Source organism: Amblyomma americanum, chromosome 9, assembly GCF_052857255.1.
Source record: "Amblyomma americanum isolate KBUSLIRL-KWMA chromosome 9, ASM5285725v1, whole genome shotgun sequence".
NCBI classification, from domain to species: domain Eukaryota; kingdom Metazoa; phylum Arthropoda; class Arachnida; order Ixodida; family Ixodidae; genus Amblyomma; species Amblyomma americanum.
Window position 1 is genome coordinate 129,053,137 of NC_135505.1, and position 21,624 is coordinate 129,074,760.

At 42.3% G+C, this 21,624-nt stretch overlaps 1 protein-coding gene across 2 annotated transcripts; it reads right to left on the reverse strand.

Moving 5' to 3' along the window:
• Window positions 1-2,127: 2,127 nt before the first annotated feature.
• On the reverse strand, window positions 2,128-21,246 carry LOC144104338 (TNF receptor-associated factor 2-like). 2 transcript variants are annotated; one of them, XM_077637275.1, is made up of 7 exons: window positions 19,751-21,223; window positions 18,382-18,701; window positions 16,336-16,437; window positions 15,254-15,379; window positions 12,954-13,172; window positions 10,907-11,068; window positions 2,128-3,508 (listed from the first exon to the last, which is right to left on the reverse strand). In XM_077637275.1, exons 2-7 carry the CDS (start codon window positions 18,634-18,636, stop codon window positions 3,101-3,103), a joined length of 1,272 nt encoding a protein of 423 aa, XP_077493401.1. In that variant the 5' UTR covers window positions 18,637-18,701; window positions 19,751-21,223; the 3' UTR covers window positions 2,128-3,100. The 2 variants fall into 2 exon arrangements, with proteins under 2 accessions (XP_077493401.1, XP_077493402.1); XM_077637276.1 differs by lacking the exon at window positions 12,954-13,172 and having other exon boundaries at window positions 19,751-21,246.
• Window positions 21,247-21,624: the final 378 nt, after the last annotated feature.

Sequence of the window (21,624 nt, forward strand, 5' to 3'; positions counted from 1 at the left end):
TGATAATCATTATCAGCAAAGTGTTGTCGCGGAAATGTTTAGGCCGTTTTTTCTTCCCACTAGCTCATTGGAACTGTTTGCTTTTTCGCGGAGTTCAAGTCATTCATAATTAGACTTCACTTCAGTTTATTTTTTTGTAATGTCGCTGGAGCAGTAAGAAATGCGGTTTTTCTTGAATCCACCGGTGAAGTTTAGTACCTGACGCTTCACAGCAGTTGCGCGCATTTGCCGAAATTATTAGGAAGTGTTCTGGTGTATTTGCTGATTCGATTTGCACAAGAGCGAGAGTTCTCGGGAGCAGCTCTTTATAAATTTAAATATTTACCAAGGCAGCCACCAGTACATTTTCATTGTGATATATCGGCCTTAATATGCGCATTTTTTTTTCTGGGGGGGGGGGGGGGGGGCATAGAACAGCGGCAACCAGTAGGGTAAAATTAAAGCTATGGTCGCTAACTGAACCTAACAGAAGATATTGCGATCAATTGAGCAGCATTTTCGTTGAAGACCCGACGGCTGATATCTGTCACCTGATTCTTTCTGCCCCCAGCTTCCATCTCTATCACAAAGAACAGCGAAGTCAACAATGTACTTTAAGCTTGAATCTCATGGTCAGAATTCTAGGTTTATTACGACCTGCTTCGGTATTCAAAATGATCGCCGCTTTAGACTGGGTTGGTGAACTTCTTCTTGTGCCTTTTTTTTGCTGCTTGCTAGTAATCATATCACATTTCTTATAGGTCCCATAGTAATATTGAAGACAGTCCTATGGCATTGAAACATTAGTATCGCATAAAGTGCAGCTTCCAATAAGTATGTGAGATTGCGTAACTAAATTGTACATTTTGGCTTGACATCTCAACTCACAGGAACTGCGCCGAAAACACCCTGAACTCCAAATCATTTACTTTAACCTCTCGAAGGTATGCACGCTAAACGCAGAATGTCGTAGAGTAGGACTCAGCAATAATTCTGACCCCTCGTCTTTTTTTACGGGCTGGATTAAAGTGCACAGCAAAACGCTCGTCCTTTGCATTTCGCCTTCATCTGAGCGCGGCAGCCGCGCCCGCAAAACGCCCGATGTCCTCGTGCGCTAAGCCCCCGAACGGCGTATAAGCCTTTTTCACGGTGAAAGTGAGTTCAGACGGAGCACGTATGAACCTGAAAGAAGCCTACCCACGTTAATCACTCAGTGTAGAACTCGGTCCTTGGCAGCTACCTTCGTAATGAATTTTCCTTCGATTGTCTACATTTGATGCTCTAAATTTCGCGCCACATTCCATTTGTACTGAGGATATTATGCGTCGTGAGGCAGAAACATTATGCGTGGGCTAGGCTATGTGTTGTTCCAATCTGACCGAGTGTGGCTTTTGTGCGACGCAGCCTATGGCTGAGGTTACCGTTTTTCACCTCTCACTACTATTTATTTCAGGATACTGCAAGCAACTGGATTTTTTAAACCCATACGCGCATTAGCGTTGTAAACTTTTCAGATATTTACTTTCCGGTTCATTTTTAGTAACCGAAGACCATACAGAATGGAAGCGTAAAGACGCAATGCCTGGAAACAAGCACGAGCGCTGCATAAGCATAAGAGCTTAGTGTGACTAGTAAGCGACTTTAAAATCTAAAAGGTATTCGATATATTGCGCTGCTGAAAATACCCTTGTTTAATCAAGTACGCTCTGCATAATCGTTTTCAACTTAATGACATTGTTATGATCAGCACTCGTGACTGTTACGTTTTTTGCTTATATATGGCAACCATAAGTACGCTTTGCTAGAGTGCTGCAGCAATTTGCAGTTGAAGAAAGCGAAGTTTTGGCTCTGAAACTCTCTCACCAGTGCCAGAAACTCTCTAACCAGAGTGCAATTTGTATACGTGTTGGTCAGAGCCTGAACTTGAAATGTGATCTTCACAGTGAATTCCCACTTAAAAATTTTCTTGACTTGCTGTTAAGAACACTCGCTAGACCGCTCTAAACAAACCTCGTCATTCCTGCACATGTCATCTTTAAAGAAGTCGTTCTTCCGTTTTAGGCAGCTCCACGAAACTCTCCTGATGGTGATTTAAAATCCAGCGGAGCCCTCCAGTGTTGCCCTCAGGTTTGGCTAAAAGACAACAAGTTGTTGTAAACATGTATTCTCTTTATACCAAACACAAATAAGTTACAAAGACGTACATGAGAGGTCACTGAAACCTGACAGAATTTAGTTTACCAGAGCAAATTGCGACCGACTAGGGAAACAGTTGACCCCTCAGCGAAATGTCTAGCCAAAAACGAAAGATGGAATGCTTTTGTGCCGTCACCAGTGCAAAAGAGCGTGTGAAAAAAATAGCATCAAGCCAGACTTCTGTCATAAATTAAGGAATTTCAGGCATTCGTCAGTGGCACGGAAATTTTGTAGGCAGCCGTTCGTTCAATCTCTTCTGTTCACAGTTCGGTCCATCTATATTGTTCTAATTTCCTCAAAAAAGTTAAGTAATACAGACTAGCTTGGAAAGAAACTAATGTAATATTTTCTGACGAAAGGACAAGAGAAATTTAGCTATTGAGGTGCATTTATTCGAAATTGCGTTCGCATTATACAACAATAAATGAAGTAGGTGAGTCGACAAAAATATTCTAATCTTTAAGGTGGGCTCTTTTGTGATATAGTTCGCATTTTAATGAAATATACTTAGTTATTTGTAATTCATTTTCTGCTCAAAAAAATAAGATTCTAGTAGGACTAATTTTTGCTGATCTGAGTTGTATGTAAACCACACAAGTTTTCACTGACCCAGGGCAAACATGGCAGCTTTCGGCGGCTCAATGTCTTGAACGAAAAAAAGATAAACAATTCATTGAGGCATCGAGTGGGGTGTTTCAGGGAGCTTACACTGTAGCGTTCTTTTTGGGCAAAGCCTTCATGACTCCAATAAGATGTCGCATTGTAGTACGGTTACACAAGAGGAAGGAAACACTGTCTTGATAGCCTACACATGGGAATGTGCCCTACGCTGTATTGAAAACAAATTACGACTAATTTTGACACCACCTTGTATTCGTAGCACGAAGTGCCTACATTATCTTACAAAAAGCACAGCCATGAAATATCACACAGTAGAGAATATATTTCTCCAGAGCTTCCTTTCCTGGTTGAGCTTTTTTTTAATTATATCTTGAAAATATTTCTTTCTCCTCGCAGATGAACTCAGCTGGAAAAGAAGTTCGACAAGCCACTTATATTCCCGACCTGGCGGAGGGTACGTTTCACTTTTTCCCACTTTTTGAATGATATCTGGAGCGAGGGCTGACAACAAAAGTTGGTATTTTCGGTGGTTATCGTTAATTCTCAGCATGGATAAGTGTTCTTCGAAAGCATCGTGCCAGGTTTTCATGTCTTCGTCTGACAGGGCAAGCGTAGGCAACTCTGGGATTTTTTCCAGGGTACAGCTTCCTTGTGCCTTGGTGTTCCCATCCTTTGTTTCGGGTTCCGATGTTCGCAGCGCGGCACAGGTCGTCTGCGTAGAGAAATTTTGTTCTTGGCTTAGCGAGATGTTCATTCAGCCCTCTTCGTATTCATTTCATTATAAAATTCATTATAAAACGGCATTCTGAGGAACTATGTTCACGCCGCTTGTTTTTCCTTATTTGGAGCTGCTGAGTAACAGCTACCAGTAGACCGACGTGGAAACCCACGAAGCGCATTTTTTGCCTATTAGAAATATCTCCTCGGTGGTCGATATTACCACCTGAAGCGTTTAAAATCCTTGATTTCGCACTTTTTCAAAAGGTTTGCTTGCTGAAGAATGCTGGCTGTCTGAAAAATTGAAGCTGGCCTTTTCCTGGTGCGCATGCTTCCTTCTTTAATTTTTATGCCGTACAGCTCAGTTCTATCCTGATTACTAGCTCTCAGGAAGTTAAATGAGACTTTTTTTTCTAGCAGTCGCCCCGCCGTCTCAGTCAACTGGTCTTGATAGTGGGCCTATTTAACTGTGACCTAGCTTTATTGCTATGAATTATGTACACTCCACGCAGCCGGTCAATATCACTGCACGTTAGACGGCATTTTCAGACTTTAGATTAGACACTTCACGATAATGAGAGCCTATAAGCCTATAAGTCGTACCCCAAAATTATTGTTCGCTGCCGAAATGCCTCAAGCTGGTAACTACTTGAGCGAAGTTCTAGAGTTATCGCTGCTCATGCAGCTAATCGAAGACTACGGCGTAGAACAATCATTATTATCAAACTTGGAGATTATATGCAGCAGATTATGCCAATTTTTGAATATCTCAATTTTTATAGAAGTACAACTTCATGCCTGTAATATTAACACTTCAAAGAGGCTCCAATGAGTATGAATTGGGCCGCATAGTCCTAAAGGATGATTGGAGTTTCGCATTAAACATCAAATTTAGAGGGTTGGCTGCCATCATCGCAAATTTAGGAAAACATTTACGTATACATGTGCTTAATGCTTACACCATAAGAACGCCTGGACAAGAAACGCCCGTTCCCAACTGAAATAAAATATCCCGTGAATGAGAACTGCTTATCAAAAAGCAACTTTGCATGAGCTCCGCTTCAAGTTTAACAAACATATTAAATACCGTAATTTTATAAGTCTAACATTTCTACAGACTGTTAGTTCCTCCATGACATAATAACTACTCGAACACAGTAGCTCTGTAGCCAGTAATAATAGCACAATCACAAGCATAATACATTTCCATCTACCTCGTCCAATATGAGAAAATGCCTGAAATTTTTAAGCCAGCGACTTTTGTAGCCAAAGGTATCTGCTAATCTTAAACACTTCGCAGCGATCTCAGACTCTAGAAACCATGCCTAATGAATATAAAAAAAACTGTTAAGGGAGTACAATGAAACGCAAGAAATTTTGCTCAACGCTTTCCTGCACAAAAATTTTAAAATCCCCACACCATGCTTCCCATATAAATTCCTCTACAGATTACAGCAGATTCCTGAAAAACTATATCAGATAATTTGACGTTCATTTCCGCACAAATCCTGCTGTCGACGAAGAAGCCGCAAAAGTACTGCTTACTTTAAAACTCAAAATATTTAGGAAATATAATGGCATTATGGTAAGAAAAAGCCCCAGTTGCTAGATATTTTTTTGTTCGCGCATAAACATGCACCATTTTAAGTGCGTTCCTGGAGAAAAATGACAGACGATTCGATATTCGGCAGTGATGAATTTGAGAGCCCCTCTACAGACACAACCTGAATTCCACATGCAACACTCTTTAACTGAAACACGACTTTGTAATGGCGTTCTGGAATAGTCACTGTCAATTTTTTAATAATGCATAATGTTTTACAATTGACAGTTCAGAAAAAAAACATTCGTAGAGGAGAGAACTACCGGCAACTATATGTATAGACATGCCATCCGCGCGTGTCCAGATTCAAGCTGACTTGGACATGGTATGAGCTTAGATAATTTATGGGTGCAGAAACATGATCTAGGGCGCCTATTGACTTACACCTCCTTCCCCAGCTGCTTGTTTTTGAGACTTTCAAAACAAATCAACATGTTTGGACAAGAGTTCTCTCTTAGGCTTTATTACTCATTGACGATTTCAATTTTTCTTAAGCTACATCGACATTACTGCTACTTTGGATTTTCCAAGTGGTATGACAAAAATAAATTCGCCAAGAGGAAATACAGGTACACAGGGAAAACGCATAAGAAACGTGTTCACGTCAGCTCACTGAAGAAGCTCTCGCCGACCACCTGCGTCAAAACAGCCTAACACATATGGCATAGGGACTGTAACGACCGCTTGGAATCATCATCCCAATGACCAAACTGAAGAGGTGGGGGAGGCTGTGCTTTTGAAGCCCAGCCTGGAGGAGCAGCGTCGCCTCGTGTACGGGACACGGGAGAGTGCTTGGGTGCACGAATTCCTGTACTGACGAGGCCTCCCACCGAGCACAACTTCTTGCCTGATTTCAAAGAGTATATCTCTTTAGCTCTCTCTCTCTTTCATACATAATGTACCTCCGAGCCATCTCATTTGACATTTACTGCCGACGCTAATGATTGGTTAGGCTTACTCTCTGCATTCCCGCTCTCAAGTAGTATTGCCGCTCACAAGAATAGCATTTCAAAGTTCGAACACTTTTCACATTCCTGACCAGTCCCTGTTCCTGTGCATCTCTTCACTCATATCTACCAGTTACAAACGATAAATACAAGCTCTTATTTTTCGTGGGTGCACAAGTGTTAAAGGTGACTAAATAAGTTAAGATTGTGTGGGATTATCAGAAAGCTAACTTCGATACCGCAAGGAATGAGCCTTCTGCATTTATTGACGTTTTCCTTTCAGGTTTGGATGACCCGCTGTTGAAGATAACTGGGAAATGTTTGCATACATAGTTCGCGAACTCAGCGGGAAGCACGTTTCTTGCATCATCATCAATTCTAGCACCAACGCGCCTTAATAAACACGCACATCAAATGCCTATCTAACAAAAAGAAACACCTTTATTGGGTGTATTGGATTATGTGGGTTAGCATTATGTCTTCGACTATTGACAAAGAACCGCTGGAAGCTTCATGACACAACGTCTGTAGTCTGTGCTTGCCTCCACAATTCCTTCAAGAAAATTTCTACCTCCATATGAAACCATTACCAAATCAAAATTTTCAGAAAAAGTGTTACCATACCAGGCATTTTTAAAGCCATTGATAACACACCCAACTACGACCCTCCACCTCCGCTGGTTAGGATGCCATAAAGGCAAGTTTTAAGAAATGCGTATACTTCTATTTTATCCGTAATATAAACAATTTTTGAGTCTCTTGACGAATCATCACTTCCTACTATTTGTAAAATAGGGAAGTGGTTCTGCTACACACAACAGCCGATAAGACTAATTCTCCGAACTTCAGACCTCCGTCTCTCATCAGCACTTGATTCAAGCCACTGAATATGTCATTTTCCGCAGGGATTTAACTTCACGGAATCTAATAAAGTTTTCACCTGATTTTATTGTGGTTTTCGAAAATTGTTAGAGTAATGTGAAACACAGCCTATATCCTTCTTCCACTAAATAACATATTTTAAACCGTTCTTCACGCACCGGCTTCTTTTTTTTTTTGTAAATGAGCCGACATGGTTTCCAAAAGCTTCTTCACAACCTAAAGCAGTTCTTTGGCCGCGGTTTTCTTTAAAGGACCGAATGTTCTCTTTCTGATCACTCACACTTTGTTACAGCTGGCAGCTATAGCTCCCCACTTAAGAAGGTACACTCTGGTGTGCTGTAAGGTTCTCTTTTTGTTCCACTTTAATCCTTACTTACATAAATAACCTTCCACCTATTTTTCCAGACATTATCTGTTTTGCTGATGGTTGGGCTATTTTTCCTAAAATACTTATAAACAATGATGCTACTATTACTCGAATTGACCTTAGTGTTATAAAAACTGTTCTAATAGATTACTAATGGATCTGAAGAACGCCAAAGGCAAAGTCATGCATGTGTACCGTACAGATTCCGGACCTTCAACTTACTCCTAAATAACATTGGCTTATAATTTGTTATTGCCTACAAAAAATTAGTGTTCATATTAGAAATAATTTACCGTGGAGCTGTCGCACTAATTATATCACCAACGCTAATTGCATGTTAGTTTATCTATTTGTTTTGTACAAGCTGCGCTTGTTATGCGGGAGAATTTATGCTGAAGAAACAGGCCAGTGTGTCAATGGTAATCTGAAGGAGCATTTTAAGTGGTTATCAACTAACCACCGAGCCAAGTTAGCGCTTTGCTTCACATTGAACGAAATTGAAAGAAAAGAACGAAAGGACGGATCCAACAGCTTTGTAATAAAGAAATAATTACTGAATATCGTCCACTCAAGCGCAGCTATGTATACGGAAACAAAGGAAAGCCGTACAGCTTCCTCAGAAACTTCGTGGGTAAGAAACATTTGTCCTGGTCCGGGGCTCGAACCCGGGACCACCGCTTCACTGGAACAGTCTCTATCAACCAAGCTAACCGGGACGGCTTGCCTATCGTAGGGAATTTGAAGTGGGAAGCAAAGATTTAGGGGAGTCTCTGAAGGGGGCGTAGCAATGTAATTGTTTTTATTAAACTGCAAGTTTTCTGAGGAAGCACTATAGCTTTCATTTGTAGCCATATGGCTGCGCTTCGGAGGATGCTAATAAGTAATTACTCCCTTGTTACAAAGCTACTCCACCTTAGGGACCACCCGACCCATTTGACCAAAATGTGGACTATTTTCTTTATTCCCCTTTTAGAGTCACTTATAATATCACAAGAACTTCTTTGCTCTGCTGTTGCGTCTGGCGTTACAATTGTAGAGGTTACGAAAAACATTATAGGTCTTAGACGACCTTGCATCATATTCCTTTTATCGTGTACTTTATTTCGTTGTTGTGAGTAGTTTCAACTTTAATGGTTTATTCTCACTGGATCTTAGAACTAAAACACATTCGACGGAAGTCCGCTTTGTTGGGGTCTTGAAACAATGGGTGAGAGAAAACTGACGCCAACCAAAAATTTTCTAGTCACCCCTGAATAACGGACCGAGTTGGTCCCGGAACGTTGGGCAAAAATAAAATATTGGTTGACGTCAGTTTTGTCTCAGTTATTGTCACTGGAGTTTTGTAAGTAAAATGAATAACAATGACAAAAAACACTTCTTACCGTGATATCGTTATCAGGTATATGATCGCACACTCTCATATGTGCCTGCAAAAAGAAGAACGAGAGCAACGAACGTCTAGATGTTATCAGCACCAAAATATATTCCATAATTTAAGATTAAAAAATGCGCGCAAACATAATACGCATACTGCCAGTAGTCTCGTTTCATAGAAAGCTCCTTGCTTTTTGAACCAGATGGAGAAAACATTTGCAAACGCACTCCACTGAGCGCATTCTCATGCACAGTATAACTAAGCGTAAAGGGGCCACTCAAAGAAAATACTTTCGAAAATTAGTGGCTCTACAGCAAGCAGAGGATATTACCATTACCACCATATTCCCCTTGAGTTAAAGTTGCGCTCAAGATGAGCTGTTGTACCCGATCAGAGAAACTGGTGGGTTTCGCGGATAAGCGGATTTCCACTGAGAATGTCCCTCATATGAAGCGGACGCTGCGCCTTTCGGTCACCATCGCGATACAGCGCTCACTTTATTTACGCAGGCAGTCAGTCGAATTATTTGCAGAGCCTTGAATTAGAGGATTCAAATGGAAGACAATTGCACCTAAGCAGATTAAAGCATATTTTCATGTGGGCAAGAAAACTATAAATTGTCCAGCCTATTTCTAACACAAATGCCCTCGAAAGCGCTCAGGGATTTGCGCAGTTGCTGCCAGCGCGCAAGATAATTTGCACTTCCGCCAATTTCAAACTCAGGTAAGCAGAAGCTACGCTATTTAAAAGTGAAGAAACAAACGGGTTCGCTGGGACCCCGCAGTAAAAATTCATCCCCTTGCCGTGGTAATGACAAATGCAATTAGGTGACTGACCATTTTCGGGTATTTAATACCCCTATAACGCGGAAATTTCGACTGTCATTTGAGGCAATAAACATACAAAGGGGGATCGCCCAGTTCACGCCCAAATTTGGTACTATGTTCACCGACACCCGTTTTCTGGCCGTTCAAGCAAGCGGGACAGTGCGATGAGCTCTCCTACAGTGTGTAATAGCAACACCAGATGGTATACTGCACGTTAAGTATAAGCATCCAGCTAATGTTAGAAATAGTTGCCTCTGCCATGGTTCATGTAAATATTCGTGTTGCACTGATTCTTAGCGTAGAATGCTTTCAATGTATTCAGAAAATTACCGGCACTCGAACACATCATGTATTGCCTCAATCATGTCAGCAGTAAAAAAAAAATAAATTAAACGTTGCCATTATAGCGGTTGTTTATGCGAAGACAATGCAAAGCTTTTACAGTTAGGATTTGGAGATATTAGGATTGTTTTTGCAGCGTTATAATTCCTGTGTTGGCGGACATCAGAAAACAAGCTAAATCAAGTTAATTAGTAAGATAGCTATTAAATTCCAAAGATTACAATTTTTTATTTAAGTTAGGCGCAATGTGGCCAGCAGAAATTATAAATGACCGTTACTAACAACCACATCAGTTTCTGGAATTCCAAAAGCGCGGTTACCCAGGGTACCTTAGCGTAAGAAATTTTCTCATTCACGTGCCCGTTTGAAAAATCCAGTGCCTTCGCCCCGCACGATGCGATGTTTATCACTACACGATACAACGTGCCAAACTTGTCACGCAACATTGTCATGTTCGGGAGGGAGTAACGAGCAGCGGCAAGTCCAGCAGCGAAGCAAACACGGGCGAGTGAGTGTCACTGGATTGGCTCCTGAGCTTTAAAGAGGTGCCTACTTGAAATGTGCGCCATGGATGCCATGAAGTGACGCGAGGCGATAGATGCCGGCAGACGTAGCTTAGCGCCACGTTGAATTGGTGGCCGGAATTGCTTTAGCCACAGCGTGAGGGAAGTTGCGCTTGTGATATTCCAGAAAGTGGTATAGGTATTATTACCACTAGCCATCCAGCCCACGACTGCACTGAAGAACCTAACTATAACAGCTCTAAAGATACCTATTTGAAACTATCCAGCCATATTTATATTTAACATGGCTAACCTTTTTTTTTTGTACCTGCCAATAATCGTGCAACAACAATTTTAAAGACATCTGGAGATCTCAAACAATGATTTTTCAAAACTTCCGGTTCCCCTCCGCTTAAATAGCCCATATACAGTTAAGAAATTTGTGCAAAAATTAGATGTCAGTAAACTTGCCTAAAGGAAAGGAAATATCTGAAGTTGAAGGGCTCTAAAGTGGAGAAAATCACTGTGAATAAATTTTACCACTTACCGCCATATCCTGTTTCGGTAGTCTTCTGTCACAGTAAGCGCACGTCTTCGGAGCTTCGGAACACTTTTCTAAGTGACGCGGCATGTTGACTTCTTGCACAGGCCTCCGGCAGTGTTCGCAAAGCAATGATTTTTTGGTGGTTTCCCCTGCGGCACTGTGATTCTGTAACGGTTTGACGTGAATTAAAAGCAGTGCTGAAAACTGTGCTCTTTATATTCGGCTAGAATTCAGACCATATATTCGTCGCGTATCACATTTTATGTGACAGTTCAAGATGCCTGCCAAACTATATTGAAGATCATAATCTCTTTCCCTCTTTTCTGCTCGGCTCTCGACCAGGTCTTTCTACACAACACACCTTTCTTCTCAAACTCGAAGTCCTCACGGGGATACCTCCTGGCGGAGAGCACCTTCTTCTGACCCCCTAGCTCGAGGCTATACATACTAGCGGTGCACACTGACTCTACACTCTACACCCGCTCAACCCATTTATCAACCCGCCTAGAGACCTTCCGCATAAATAGGCGTCTCTACCCCCCGCCACGTAAGAAACTTTCTCCGAAGGAGTCCTACCACTTAACACGCATGGAAACATTTATTTTCCCAATCTCCACCAGCTGCACCACACTCACATAACATTATATGCAGATGCATGTCCTGGGCGCGGTGAAATTTTCACATTCACGGACATTACATGAACATGCTCAGATAAATCGAACCACTTAAAGCCGCACAACGCGGTGCTGGAGCAGTGGAAGGTGACGTCACACGTTTTTTTCTCAACAAAATAAGCTGCGTCGATCTCTACTCCCGTTCTTGCAAAAAAATGCACAACACCAAAAAGGCTGATAGCGGAAGATAGAAACACGCCGGATGGCTCTATAGGTGGGCAGTATTCAGTGCGAAAAAAATGTGGTGCATAAGTGCGCCTTTGTCCGCTTCCTGGCATTTCAAGGGAGTAGAACAACACACGTCCCGCTATCCTGAAAAGTGTTAAACAAGCAATAAGGTGTTTGCAGCCTCCCAAAATTTCCCTTAACAAGCTTGCATGGTGGTAAAGTTCTTCGAATACTCTGCTTGGCCACACCGGTTGAGGAGTAGGTAGAAAAGTTATGTTCTTAAACAAAAACACTATAAAGATAACTGCTTCAATATAGGCGCTCTGATAGCACTCTATTATACGAAAGGAACCTACTTACTCCAAACAAACAAATATAAAAGGCTGTCAAACTCCTTGGTCCAATGAGCAGAAAGGAGTAAGAACATAACTTAAAAATTTGTTATTAGTCTTGTGGAAGATTTATCCAATTAAAATTAAGAGTACAGGCTGCAGTTTGGCATGCAGTCGCTGGACCTGAGGCGGGAGGTTGCATTTAGTTTAGTAACCTAAACATATCGCCTTCCACAATCAATATCCTGCCTGGTCGATAAACAGGTCTCCTCGGTTCAGCTAGTAGACACATCCTTAATCACAAAGTCATTTAAGCGATCATAAACAAGTTTTGTTTGGCGATTGTAGTCCAGCCGGCTGCAATCACTATTTATAGTGTTGCTTCCAACAAAAAACAATGGCTCTCCTTGGAAGCCAGAACACTATTCGTCACAATAATATACTCACAATCCACCTGAACTCTTCCAGGTGGCGTTTGTAGTTATCGTTGATAAGCTCACGTCTAAACTTTCGTTACAAAGCTGCATTTATTGATTTGCTAGATACACAACTAATGCCATTCATTCTCACTATACGATGGTCTACAAGTGAATGGAGAGGAAAAACGGGATACGAGAAGGTACTGCAGCCAACACGTATTTCCACACTTCCTACGATGGCTGACAGCTCAAAAAGCACATATAATTAAAAATATCAATATATTAAACTAGTTTGTTTAAGCGAATAATATATGCACAAAGGTAGCAAAAACTACCACGCACATTCTAACATACGTTGTTCTTTTTGTTTCTAAAAGAAAGTTACGCAAAACAAAACGGCAGAGGGCATTATGTTCTGGCAGAAAAAAATTCGATATCAAATTGCGAAATAGCTTACTTGTGGGCTCAACGAGCGGGGGCTACTAGAACTCGCAGATGGCTGTGGCTGCGGAAGGACATCACTCTGCGTGGCTTCAGAAGGTGTACCACTGGACTGAGGAGCATTTCTAGAGACAGGTGGAATTCCAAACTGCGCAGAGTATTCATCGTTTGACCCAGAAAATTTGAGTGAATTACTGGGTACAGTAGTCTGGCTTTCTGGTTTGTATGCTGGGCCCTGAAAACACAATTAGGAATATATTTTAGGTATCCGAGGCACAAAATTGCAGCTAGAGACAAAAAATGTCGCGATCAGACGGTTTTAATTGCCATTCTCGGGACAAAATCTATTAGCCCCCGTTCTGTACCAGTGTCTGAAATGACCAGTTTCTGCTGCAGCTTGAACAGTGCTGGGGTATTCAACCTCCGTTCCCCTCATGTTATTGCTAATGCGTAGTGGCCATCGAGAAGCATGACAGCAAGGGAACGTTTAATTTTTCATTGCTACAAATAAATACTTATCAAATTCCTTACTAGCACTATTCATTATGGCGAATTATCCATAATTCATTTTCGAAGAGTTCTTCTTGCTCAGTTTTCACTCTAGAACATTGCGAGCAATTTATTTTCTGGAACACGTTTCGGTTTAGTGGAAACAAAAAAGCGTTGCTTTGACTTCAAATGCATAAAACTAAAAAAAATTATAAATGAATGCAATTGGTAGAAGCCGCTAAATACATTTCAAACTAGAACCTATACGTCGTTTATACAGTGATCGTCCTGAATAAGGCTAGAAGAAGGAGTTAGGAAATAACATCAAGGTTATTAATTTAAAATAAATATTTGTGGCTCTCTTATCGCAAATACCTTTGATCTAAAACAGAGCCCGAGGCCCTGAATAACTTTTCTCTAAAATCATAGATCTTAGCTTTAGACTACGGGGCGCCTGCGGTCGCCCGATGAGGTATTAGCAGAGCGGAGGGTTCTAAATAGCGAGGGGAATAATTTCATGAATGGCATGGATAGTGGCCACTGTTAGTAGTAATTTGACTAACTGGTATTGTGACGGATTGTGGCGTAGTTTGCAAACTGGTACAGGATACAGAGGGCTTTTCCTTGAGATACTGAGACCAGAGCGACTGAAAAATCGCTTGTTTTCAGGACGAGTACCATTCGTGGATTACAAGGTGCTGTTAGGATGCGGCGCAATACAAGGGCTAGCTCTGTAAACAGCTAGTGAAATTACAGCTACGTGGTCGTTATGAAACCGAGACGAAAAAAATGCGTTCTGGCGCGAAAACTCTGCAAGTAGCATTGGGTTGGACAAAGTCCCGATAAAATTCTATGTCATCTCGGGGTGTTTGTCTGCTCTTAACGTAACAACCTCTCAAGCACCATCGAGGGTGGTTTTCATCTGACAATGCTGCGATCGTTCCTGCCAGTTCAATGATCGAAACATTCCAACGCACTTAATATTGCAACTGACGGCAAAGCACATTTTACTGGCCGCTGCATGCTACCTTGTATGAAGTGTCATCTCAGTATAGCTACGTCCATGAATAATAATAATTGGTTTTTTGGGGGGGAAAGGAAATGGCGCAGTATCTGTCTCATATATCTTTGGACACATGAACCGCGCCGTAAGGGAAGGGATAAAGGAGGGAGTGAAAGAAGAAAGGAAGAATAGGTGCCGTAGTGGAGGGCTCCGGAATAATTTCGACCACCTGGGGATTTTTAACGTGCACTGACATCGCACAGCACACGGGCGCCTTAGCGTCTTTCCTCCATAAAAACGCAGCCGCCGCGGTCGGGTTCGAACCCGGGAACTCCGGATCAGTAGTCGAGCGCCTTAACCACTGAGCCACCGCGGCGGGGCACGTCCATGAAGGTAGCGGCGTCCATGTGAATGCGCTCATCTGTATAGCTGTACGCCCATGTGGATAGCTTAGACGTTGATAAGCTTCAAGTATATAGTTACGTCTACCACAAGGGCACGGGTCGTACTCATACATGCTGCGCAAATAGTTTAGCAAACACAAAAGTTAAACCAACGAGGTCATATGTTATGCAGTGGCATAATCCGTATTCAGCACTGAGAAGCAAGAAATTCTTGGTATCTATACCAAGCATTTCAATTTTGAATGGCTAGTTGTGACTGTACATATCAGTTGCAAGACTCCATGTAGCCAGAAGGTTATGATTTACTTAGCCTTACGCGGTGTACCAATCTTTGCAACAGCCTACCGCAAACTGGAGTGTACTTCGTTCTCGAAACAGCGTTCTCATCAATACCGTAAAAGCAATTCGAAAGGAATTCACCTTTACTGTCTCTCTGGGATCGCTTCCTTTTTCACAACAAGACTTATGCTCATCCCAGTCAGTGGATCGGACGCCTTGGCAACACACGGAGCACTTCACTTCAGGCTTGCAAACGACATAGTGAGCCTAGAATGATTCACTTGATAAGCACCCATAAAAGAAAACGGAGAAATTATAATACTCATGATGAAATTGAATAAGAGAACCCTGAATAAAGAATAGCATCGTGGCATTTAGAGTAATATTCAATAAGTGTTCATAGGTTTGTCAATAACTGATTTAACTACATTCGGATTCTAAAAATTAATTTCACAAAAAATGGTTGTATTGACGAATTGATGCAATGGCACATTACATGTAGACTATGCATTCTCCTGCTACTGAAGCAGAACCATAAAATAAGTCACATTTCACAGTTCATGTTACAAGTTCAAACCCACAAGCCCAAGCCTTAAATAATATTCACCATTGACAATGTTCGCAAAAAATATGCTTTCTGGTCTTTCCAACCAGCTTTCATTGGTAGTGGTTTGTTAGCACGAAAGTAATCGCTCCAGTATTATCAGTTATTGTTGACAACTGAATTTTTGTTCAGATTGACAAGAAACAATGACACCAAAATATCCCATTGCTCAAATAAGAGAACGTGCATCACTCGGTTTTTGACAAAATAATGTCACATTCTAATCTCCATCACAGCTGGTAGCCCATGGTAGTTCGTGGCAGCCCACCAAGGTAGCTTCTTCGGCTGGTGGCCGCCTGGGCCACCCGCCACCTCATTTCTAACCCAAAACCGACTGCGTTTTTTTTCAGTAACTGGGCATTTAACACTTTCACCTTAATATATTTCTTATCTAGCAATATAATAGCTCTGATTAACAGCTCTAATAGTTCTTTTCGCTGTTTTTTTTTTGTTAAAAAGAATGATCCTCCTTATCCACACTTCTTTCTCATTATAGAAGAGAGAAGGGGCACGACACATTTTATTTCCTTAATTATTGCGGAGGATCTGAGGCGCTAAAAATAAACATCCGAAAAGCTTGGAAACAACCCACTTCGAAGATTGTCTGTTGGTTCATTACCTTCAGATCCTCGAGTGGAATTTTTACTCTGCATTGGGGTCTGTTTGGGCAGTCCACGTAAAGCTCACGAAGCTCTGTGAGTGGATGGAGTGCTTGATACATCTGTCAGGAAATGCAAGGTTGTTAAACATTTTCACATGTTTTTAATTGCACCATATTTGATTAAATATAACGTCTTCATTGTTAAAGCTTGTTGGCCTGTCTTTTGTGTAAAGTTTAGAATTTCTGAATTTATATTCGGAACAAGCTCGCAATATGTTCCTAGGTAGTATTACGCGGTGTTCTTAAGTGAAGACTGCGCTTTGTAGTTTACAAGGTAAGCGATTCATGAAATAAGCGAGTCATTCACAGCTGAACCAGTTACACTGTGACTACTGTTCTTGTAATACCAGTTCAGTACTCGCAAGCAAGTGCTTTAGCCTATAGACCCTGTTAAGATATTGAACATCAGGTTCATTGAGAGTGAAGGAGTGAATGGACATCAGCATGAGAACAGATATACGGTTCCTTTCATAATAAACGTAGCACACATCAATAATTTTAAGTAATCATAGCCACGGAGTAAAGATTTCCTACCGGAACGCGAGCATCCAGAAAGTGGTTTCTGATGACAAAGGTAAGGGGCGCGGTAAATAAAGGAATGTCATTTAAGACAAAGTATGAAAAGGAGAAACACGAAGGCAATAGAACACTATCAAGGCAAATTATATTCGTCAAACCACAATGGACCTTTTTTAGCTTTTTTTATCATGAACAAAATTGTCTGTTCTGTCCTTCCATGAGAGAAAGCTGTTTTTTTTTCGTGCCAATAGATGTCAGTATTGTGGTACAGAATGACAGCTTAGCAGTCAATGTGTAACGTTCATCGAATTTTTTGTCTTGAACCGCAAACACAATTCTGGTTTAAAAAATCAAGCGGTGTAATTTTATTCCTAACGCTTAGTTGATTTGGCGCAGTCTTTGAATCAACAAATAACTAGCCTGCCCTTTCAAGCCTCTATCTTGATCCCAAAGCAGAAGTGCTCAAATGTTAATGATAACCTTCCAATGCGTTGCAACTATTACCTGTTTTAAGTAAGGCATCTTATTATAATGGTACCCTGATCTCCCCAGCTTGCCAGCCTAAAGAAATTGGTCCAGTCATTCAAATATAGGCTGTCAAAAATAAAAAAACAAAAAGAGACATTATTAGATATGTAATAAAAAAGATTAACAAAATACTCCTGTGGGGAGTTCATGATTTGACTGTTCCGTCGGAACATGAATCGCCGAGTGCCAGTTATGTACTTCACATGCGAAAATGGTATGACGTGTATCCTTTGAATGCTATATGTAGACTTTCTCTCAACTATTTGGGAGAAGTCTCGTCTCTAGATTCGAATTGGAAGTCCTGCACATGAAGGGAGCTCTGCAGCCCTACGAAGAGAGACTTTATATTTAACCCACATAATTTACACCACAAAATCCAAACACTAAATGACGGCGTAAGTTTTAACAAGAAAACGAGACCCTTCTCTATTTTTGTTTGTTCCGGCTAGATATCAGTTTAATGGCTTTCTGTCTTTTTGACGTTTCTTCAGCTAGAAATGTTTAATTTATCGTCTAAAAACGTGAGTTTCAACATAAAATTTCATCTTGCCAGTCGAATAAAACTGCGAAGTTAACAAGTAACTGCTCCAAGTTACCATTTGCGAAAAGATGACAGTCAAGCGTATAGTATTGGGATCCGCGCACGAAGATTTTCTGACATCCGCGCAATATGCTAGTGAAAAATTTTGTCACTGCAAAACCGGCATTGAAGTTTTTTTGTTTTCTCCCGTAAAGGCATTGGGTTCAGTGAATGCGCCATGTTTGTCATTAAAAAGCGGAGGTATTGTATTCACCCAGGCCAATTTTTGTGTCCTGAGTGCCTATGTAATCATGCCCTCAAATAATGAAGCCCTTATCGTCACTTGGGTGGAAATAGCTGGATTTTGAATTGAAGCCTCAATAATTGTCAGTAATCTATTCGGAGCTATAAGATATTGATATCTTATTTATGCCCACCTTATCTATATTGACGTGCTTGCAGCAGAGCCGACAGTAGACGCAATCTTTGCCAAATTTGTCGATGAAGGTGTGCAGACATGTGCCGCAGAACGTGTGGCCCCCAGGGTCTTGGTACATGGACAAAGAAAGCATGCGGCACACCGGGCACAGCCAGCGGAGGCTTATTTCTTGCACGAATTCTAACTTTCTCGGACCACCTGGAAGATCTCTGTACAATATTGTTTTCTTCGCAATGCCCTTTTGTTTTTCCATGGTGTTGGCATAAATAAAGGTGGCTTTGATCTCCCGTTTCCGAAGTGGTGTTTCAGGGCAAAAAGCTGAAAAAAAGCAAAGTCATTGTGAATAAATAGGCCAGCTCTTAGAATTAAACTCTGCTTAATCTGTACTCTTAAACACGGTGTTGGTGCGTACAGTTGGTCGTAAATAACGATGAAATTATGCGATTTGCAGTATTATCTGCGGTTCGGCTGCTTTATATTCATCGGAGTACTGCATTGTAATCAGAGCAGTTTGTGGTGCTTATGTAAATTCTTTGAGATACACAGACATCAACTGAAAAGGATTCTGTTTTTACATACCGATTCCAGTACACCTTGAAGTAAGAGCCTGAGACAGGCGCAGGAAATTATATAAAACGAAACGAGAATCAAGACTACACTTTTCCATCGTCTGTGGGCGTAGTTTTACAAAACTTAGTACTGGCTGGAGCTTATAATGCACGGCGCATCAGCAGTTGCTGGCAGCCGGGCGAGGCGAAGGCGGGCAAGGGGTTGTTCGGGAGTATCGCATGGACGGTTGGACAATGCTAGCACATTCACAGGTCACTGCTAGTCTCGTGGGGATCGTGTGCAAAAGTCGCATGCTAGACGGGCGTCGGCGGGTTGGGAGGAGTGTCGCTTTTGATGCTAACGAAAGATGTCTCTCTGTGGCTGCTGCCGATGTAGGGCAGCTTGCTCTCTCAAGAGGGCGCGGTGACGTTCAAGGCAGATGATTCGGTCATCATGGCGCCCGCCTAAATATTCTGCGTAGGAAAAATCCTCGCTCAAAGCATGCCTGACTTTCTGGGTCTTAACCACCCCTGAGGCAAATGTGCGAGCGAGCTAGGAAAACAAGTAAAAGAAAACATAAACCACAGTAGGAGAACCAGCTGTAACTCTCGATGCGAAGAAACCTCTTGATAATCTTCCTTTATTAGAGAGCCCTTATGCGCATTAAGTTATAGGCGTGCAGACCGACACCGTGCTGTCAATCTGGCCAGAAGTTCATGCTATATCGGTTAAAAGAATGTTCCTACACCCAGGAAGCCGTTACAAAGTAAATGAAGGCTACTAGACTGCATTCCGAATATTCTGGGAAAACAACCCACCTTTCTTCGACGTGTCGAAGTGCTGCAGAAGGCCTAACAGCGGAATCGGCGATGCCTAAATGCGTCACCACGATAATGTCACTGCAAGTGCAACCGCTCTGCGTTTGCAAAGGCTCTGTGCAACGGCTCTGTGCGTGTGCAACGGCTCTGCGTTTTCCGCCTAAGTCAGGTGCTTTCCAGACAGTAACTGATAAGGACCCTTTCAACTCTGAATTTTCTTTTGTTTTCCTACGAAGCTGGTCGTGTACAAAAGAGATAGGAAACATCCGTCGAGCCTTTATCGCTCGTTCCCATGAAGACGAAAGGGTCGTGTCAGTGTACAGCTTGCTCAACCGGTGTCTTTGGCACAGAAATAATTGCGACATGTCGTTAACAATTGAAAATTTTACAATTTCCTTGCATATTAGGCAGAGCATTTGGATAGGTAGTTTTTCACTAAATGTTTGTCGTCTACATTTGAAGAAATTAATCATCTGTGTCGACTACGCGAATTTGCAAAACAAGTACACAGCATTTTTCTGCAGGGTTTTGAGTACTTTCTCCCCCGTAATTTCGTGCGTTTTGCAAGTCAGCATTTTTTAGCAAACTGCACTTCGAAAGGAAGGATTTTGGTCTGGACAGTGGGATGTGCCACAGCGCCATCTACGTAATTCGTGTTTCCTGCTGCATTTTTATTTTGCAGTGACAGTGCAGGGCACGGGAGTCACTGAATACAGTGGTCTCTCCGAAACTAAGGTGGAAAATTAGCAATTATATTTTAAAAAGGTTTTCAATTGTGGAACTGCAGCGCATGTTGCAATACCTAAATGAAAGGCAGCCTGCGTATCCGCCAGCGGCAAGGTGAAATAAAAGAGTACGGTTCCAGTTTCTACAGTCGAAGCTATTTGACCTTTTCACCCATATGCCCTGATTGTCTAAATGAAGTTCCTCCTCTTGTCCACCCATCTCAACACAGAAATTGACTTTTAAACGAACAGTGGTGACGTGGATCACTCCGCCTTAACTCGTGATGAAGTACTCCGTGATATGTGTTCAGGGATTATTGCTGGCACTATCTCCATAGAGCCACACGACCATGCTCGGCGTTCCACGCCTCCGCCAGGTGGCGTTGCACATACACAAAAAGTGATGAATCGGCTGCGCGCATGGCCCTTCAAATTCCGGCCTCCGGGATTTGGCTCTGCGCGGCGGCCGTCTGAAAGGCTCGTCCGCTTCCTCGCCTCCGTTAGGGGCGCTGAGATCGAAAATCAACCGCAGCAGCCTCACGGGAGTGTCCTCTCTTATCCTGCTTACTGTGGCCGCAGCGGTGGTCAAGTGGTTGAGCATCCGTCTCGCATGCGGGAGGTGCGGGGTTCGATCCCCAGTGCCGCCGGGTACCCACCGGTGACACAATGGGTACAAGCTTTCCCCTGGTCCGGTGCTCGGCTTCTTTAGGGTGAAATGCTTGGGAAATGGGTCTTTGACCCCACGTTGAGAAATGGAAAATACCTTGTGCCATGGCGCTCTTTGGCCATAGACGCCATAAAAATACATCATCATCACCACCAGCTTACTGTGTATTTGTCTATGCTATCACCGTGTGTTCCCCCTAAATTTGTTTTGCCAGAGCAGCTTTTAATCTTGGACTCTGCGGTCGGCGCCAGCCGTGCTCAGAACTGCTTACCTTTCCCTGACGCGGCGAGGCGCCATGCGATACTGACATTAACCGACACCGTCCACGGCGACTTTATTGGAATGCGCGGGCTCGTACTATTTATTCGGAGGTGTATAAGGCTGCCAAATGCTCAAAGCAGGTGCGGTTGTACTCTGTACGCCCGCTAGAAGGAGCACGCTAAAACGACGTCGCTGGGAGCGATCTTGATTTCATTTTACGT

Bases quoted from the DNA above. Each gene is read 5' to 3' on its own strand.
- LOC144104338 (XM_077637275.1), bottom strand. From the start codon at position 18,636: ATGGAAAAACAAAAGGGCATTGCGAAGAAAACAATATTGTACAGAGAT. The intron at 11,069-12,953 runs GTAAGCTATTTC...AAACCGTTACAG, and splicing joins CCCGCTCGTTGAGCCCACAA to AATCACAGTGCCGCAGGGGA. The intron at 3,509-10,906 runs GTAAGTGGTAAA...TTCTCTACGCAG, and splicing joins TACCGAAACAGGATATGGCG to ACGACCTGTGCCGCGCTGCG.